Here is a 6,288-nt window from a genome sequence, read left to right as displayed (position 1 = left end):
TTCCGATAGATATCCTCGCTTTACGTCACATTTTTGGAAAAGTCTACATGAGGCACTCGGGACAAGATTGAATTTCAATACTACTTATCATCCATAGTCTGATGGGCAGTCTAAGAGGGTTATTCAGATTTTGGAGGATATGTTGCGAGGTTGTGTAATTGAATTCTGAGGTAATTAGGAAGAGCATTTAGCACTTGTAGAATTTTTTTCTAGTAATAGTTTTCAGTCTTGCATTCAAATAGCTCCGTATGAGGCACTATATGGGCACAAGTGTAGGACACCTTTGTGTTGGACAGATTTGGGAGAAAAGAAAGTGTTGGGACCAGATTTAGTTCAAGAGACGGAGAACAACATGAAGATTTTCGAGATCGATTGAAAGTTGCATCAGATTGATAGAAGTCCTACTTTGACTTGAAGCGGATGGACATTGAGTGTAATGTGGGTGATGAAGACTTCCTTAAGGTTTCACCTTGGAAGAAGGTATTGAGATTTTTCCGTAAAGGGAAGTTGAGTCCAAGATTCATTGGAACTTATCACATCATTAAGAGGATTGGACGAGTGGCTTATCAATTGGAGTTACCTCCAGAGTCAGATCGTATTCACAATGTGTTTCATGTGTCCATGTTGCGACGTTATCAATCTAACCCTTCTCATGTGATTCTAGTAGAGGATATTAAAGTTCGTTCTGATTTGACATTTGAAGAGGAACTGGAACATACCATTGATCTTGATGTTAAAGTTTTAAGAACCAAGCAAGTTCCTCTTGTGAAAGTGTTATGGAGAAATCATGATTTAAGTAAGGCAACTTGGGAACCTGAAGATGCGATGCGGCAACAATATCCTCACCTATATCCATCATGTAATTTCAAGGATGAAATTTATTTTAAGGAGGATAAAGTTGTCACATCCTATTTTCTTAATTAATTTAATTTAGTAAAGAGGGTGAATATGCTATCTCTTATGTCTTAAAATTATTCGCGCATTATTGAAAATAATGAAGTGTTGTGGCTTAGTGGTATAAAGATCCTTATCTATTTTTGAGGTCAGTAGTTCAAATCGCTTTGTCCACATACTTTTTTATTTAATATTTACACATATTTAGCATGTGCTAGCTAGCCTTGTTGTCCACCTATGTTACCATATAAGGATGATTCCTTTCCTCCATTAGCAAGTCAAACTTGCCTTTTTAACATGAAACACATCCCCCTTTTCCCTCCCTGTCTCACTCCCTTGCCAAAAGCTCTTCTCTAGCAATAAGCCTGTGGTGCATTGAACCTGGTCATGGTTGATCAAGCTACATCACCCCTTGTGTTATCTATCACCCCCATTTGCACCCTAGTCTCCATCTTTTTCATTTTCTTCCCCTCATTTTTCTCTCTTTTTGGAAACCACAACCACCACCCATTTCTTTCCACCACCGTGAGTATATTTGCACCACTTCCTCACCACCATCCTCAACCAACATTCCCTCCCTTTTCCCTTCGGTTTCCCCTCCCCTCTTCCATTGTGCACTATCATGAGCCATCGTGTCCACTGCTGCAACCACTGCGGGTCACCTTCTCCTCCACAGGTTTTCTTTTCTTCCCTCTTTTTCTCTTTTCTTTCAGTTAAAGGTGACTGAACCCTGCTTCCTACTTGTATTTTGTACTACCATTGGACAACCACACACTTGTAGCTGGACCACTGTTGAGCCGCCGACACCGTCACTGTCGCCACCAGTGGTAGATTTCTTCCATTTTGTTTTCTCTTTCTCTTTTCTATTACCCTAGTGACTAAAACATATATTTTCATTTCATTTATTCGATTCTTTTAGATTACCCAATCTTCGATTTTTCTCCATTTTCTTTACTTCGATAGTCTTGTAACGAAACAAGTGTAAGTGGAGTTTGGGATTGAAAATCCTTCGTCTTGAAATTTTGTGACATGGTCAAATGGTATAGGGCCTAAATAATTTTTATTTTATTTTTATTATTTTGAAAATCATTAGTACCAATACGATCATGTGTTAACATGAAGGATCAATTAACAATCCTCCGAGAAATCAATAGTGAAACATCGCGAGAAAGACAAGGTCAAGCATTTGAATTGAGGGTAAGTATTGGTGAGATTTTCAAATTAAATCTCCTAATTGAAAGCCATGTTATTCGAATAGATCATGACTAAAATGGGTTAATCATGTGTTTAGATTTGCGATCAAGACTGGACCTAAACAAAACTTGTACAAGGGATAAAATGGTTTGGATCTACATTAAGGTGTGGGATTTAACTCTTGTTTTAGTGAAGTTTAATGTTACTATTTCATTAATATGTTGTTTAATTAATTAATTAATGTGTGAGTACCTTACGTATTCGTGTAGGGTTGAAAAACTAAATCGAAGAGGAAACCATGTAAGTGACCTAAACTATTAAGTGTTGTGAAATCCATTATTTGTGATATGTGATGTATGTAATGTTTATCTCAACTCTATGTTATGTGATTTATGGCTATATTGATATGTGATGATCTAAACATGTGATATATGTGTATGTGTATGTTAAAATCCTTGTTTTAATATAAATATGTATATTAAAGAATGCTAAAGTGAAAACTATGTGATATGTGAAAATGTGAGAATGATACATGCTTATGTGTAAAAACCAAGAAATATAAATTATGAGCATGAATATGTGAAAAATGTGAAAGGTGAAACATATGTGTTTAAATGCCATGTCACATGCACAGGGTGGGATTGTGAAAGGAAGAAGCTATGTGGTAGTTTAACTGCAATTATGTGGTGGTTCATCCATGATGTGCTATGTGACCGTTCATCGGTATCTATGTGGTGGCTTGTCCACAAACTGGTGTGTTATTGGATGGACGAGTTCTGGGGAACTTGATATTGGTGTGTAGAGGAGATGGGTAGGTGATACTATATTTGTGCATTGTTCATAAGCATTCCATGTTTGATTCAATAAATGAGATAATATGTCAATTCTGTAAAAAAGTGCCTTGTGATATTTTGATGTGTTATACTTTAAAATAAGTGTTTGTTTTGATCTCACACTGAGCTTCGAAGTGGCTCTCAGTGTAATATGTTTTCATGGTTAAGGATTTTGGAAATGGTTTGGTGTTTTTATGGACTTTTTGAAAGTCTCTTGGAGTTTAAATTATTTTTGAAATGGTTTGTTTAAATTGTCTCGGGACTTTAAATTTTATATCATGAATTGTGGTAAGTGACACTATTTTGATTTAATAAGGTATTATGCATGAATTATTTTTATGTGATATCTAAAATAATCAAAGAAATGTTTTAGTGATTATTAGTTGCTACAAATATAGGTTTTAAAAACTAATTTACATTTTTAATAAATTTTAATTATAAAGGAACACATAACTTTAAAATGAAAAGTACAAGATGTTTTACAAAATCAAATGTTTTCAAAAGGTAAGTGAATTTTTCTGTTAAAAATCATTTTGGTCATCTTCATCGCCAATGTAATCACTCAGATTGGGTCATAGCGTCTAGTCCCGGTTTTAGGGGTTACAAGTATTCACCACGTGCAACCAAAAGCATTAGCCTAAGTTATGTCCCTATGTAACTGAAACCTTTAACAAAGCCAACTTTAGGTTTGTATCTCTCGGTCTATACTCAATATTTTTGCCTAAAACCAATTCCATTCTTCTTATAATTCACCTACGGCTAATTCTTAACCTTTAAACTAGACAAAACTATACAACTCATGGTATCGACATATTTCGACAAGTTTTGACCATTTTTACGAAAATTTATTAAAACTCAAGAAATCTCTGATGAAACTTCAAAACAAGTTTAGGAACCTCTTAATCATGTAAAAATCTATTTATTAACACTTTGAAATCACATTTTTACTTGAAAATCTGAAATTCATCATTTCAAAACAAGTTTAAGAACCTCTTAATCATGTAAAAATTTATTGATTAACACTTTAAAATCACATTTTTACACGAAAATATTTAACGAAATCACAATTTTGACTTTTAATCAAAACATGTGATTTAGCAACTAAAAATTTAGTTTCGAAGGCCTAATAACATGAAAAACTAATGGGTAAATGATTGGTTACTTTTGATGAAAGAAAAATCGAGATTTGTCGAAAACCCAGAAAACTCACACGTGAAGAAGAAGATGAAATCTATGTTGGTTTTGGGTGTTTTAATGGAATTATATGGAGATTTAAAACTTAGGTGGGATAGAAATCAAGAGAATATGGTTTGGGAATCAAAATTAAAGAGTTGGGACCTTGGGAAAGTAAGTGACGGTAAAGCAATGCTATGGGAAAAAGCTTTCGTGAAAAACTACAAGTGGGGGTGATATTAGGTTCAATTTTAAAATTTGTAAAACTGCAACATAAATGCTCACAGTTTTGACCTTGTTACAAATCAGTCCTAGACTCTATTTTGGGCGTTACAATTCTCCTCTCTAAAAATAATTTCGTCCTTGAAATCACTTGAACTAAATAAATAAGGATATTGTTGTCTCATTGCCTTTTCAACTTTGCAAGTAGCCTCTTTAGTCTTGTGGTTGCGCATAGTACATTAACCACTGAAACTTTCTTATTATGCAAAACCTTCTCATTACGAGCTAAAATTTCAATTGGTTCTTCCTCAAAAGTAAGATCATCTCGAACTTCAGTTTCCTCAACTGGCACTATATGCGACAGATCTAAATGATAGCTCTGCAACATCAACACATGAAAAACATCATGAGTTCGCTCAAGTTCTGACGACAACTTGAGATGATAAGCTATCGGACCAATCCTTTCAAAGACTTCATAAGGTCCAATATACCTTAGACTCAATTTACCCATCCTACCAAACCTCAAAAACTTCTTCCAAGGCGAAACTTTCAAGAATATCTTATCATCAACTTGAAAACCAATACCTCAATGTTTCAAATCAATATAAGATTTTTGCCTATCAGACACTAGTTTCAACCTTTCACAAATCAACTTTACCTTCTCTTCAGTCTCACGAACTAAATTCGGTCCAAGAACTTGCTTCTCATCCAATTTTATCCAACACAAAGGAGTTCTACACTTTTTTCCATATAATGCTTCAAAAAGTGCCATACGAATAATTGGTTGAAAACTATTATTGTAAGCGAATTATACCAACAACAAATATCGCTCCCAACTATCACTGAACTCGATCACACAACTTCGTAACATATCTTCTAAGACTTGAACTACCCTTTCAGATTGACCATCTATTTGAGGATGGTAAGCTGTACTAAAACTAAGCTTCGATCCCAAAGCTTCTTGCAAACTCTTCCAAAACCTTGAAGTAAACCGCGAATCTCGATCTGAATTAATCAAAACTGGAACCCAAAAAGACGAACAATCTAAGCAATATGGAACTCTACCAACTTCAGCAAAGATTAATTGGTACGCAGACCCAAGAAATGCGCACTCTTCAAAAACTGGTCAACTATAACCCATACTAAATCCTTTTTCGATGGAGTCAAAGTCAAACCTGAAACAAAATCCATAGTCATCCTTTCCCACTTCCATTCAAGAATATCAATCGGTTGCAACAGACCTGAACGAAATTGATGCTCTGTCTTAAGCTTTTGACAAACTAAACATCGAGTCACAAAATTCGTAACATCATGCTTCAACCTAGGCCACCAATAAATCTTTCTAAGATCATGATACATCTTGCCACTATCGGGATGCATAGAGTATGGACTACTATACACCTCGGTAAGAATCGCTTGCCTCAAGTCTACATTATGTGGCACACATAATCTACCTCTAAAGTTCAAAATACCATCATTGTGTACATCAAAGTCTCCTTTAACACCTTATTTCACTTGTCAAATTCTCTTTAAAAATTCTCCATGTAAAGGTTGTTTCTCCTTAATCTGCTGTGACAAAGTCAGTCTCACTTGAAGTTTAGATAAGAAGCCACCATTACTAGCTAAACTCAAGCGCACAAACATAGCTCTTAATTCTGGCACCGACTTCCTACTCAAAGCGTAAGCGATAACATTCTCCTCGTCAGGATGATACTCTATCACACAATCATAATTCTTTAACAACTCAATCCAACGCCTTCGCTTTAAATTCAACTCCGTTTGGGTGAGGAGATACTTAAGGCTCTTACGGCCCGTATAAATAACACACTTCTCTTTATAAAAGTAATGACACCAAATAGTAAGTGCAAAAACAACAACTGTTAACTCCAAATTATGAGTGCGATAATTGCAATCTATCATTTTCAACTGTCTTTAAGCATAAGCCACAAGTTTCCCCTCTTTCATCAACACA

General features: G+C 35.1%; 1 protein-coding gene across 1 annotated transcript; it reads left to right on the top strand.

The window, feature by feature from the left end:
- The first annotated feature begins 420 nt into the window (after positions 1-420).
- LOC128033955 (uncharacterized) lies at positions 421-924 on the top strand. Its single transcript, XM_052622454.1, has one exon. The coding sequence runs from the start codon at positions 421-423 to the stop codon at positions 922-924; it is 504 nt and encodes a 167-aa protein (XP_052478414.1).
- The last annotated feature ends 5,364 nt before the right edge of the window (positions 925-6,288 follow it).

Source organism: Gossypium raimondii, chromosome 10 (assembly GCF_025698545.1).
Source record: "Gossypium raimondii isolate GPD5lz chromosome 10, ASM2569854v1, whole genome shotgun sequence".
Lineage (NCBI taxonomy): Eukaryota > Viridiplantae > Streptophyta > Magnoliopsida > Malvales > Malvaceae > Gossypium > Gossypium raimondii.
Note: the sequence above shows the minus strand (reverse complement) of the source record. Positions and strands in the feature narration are given on the sequence as shown.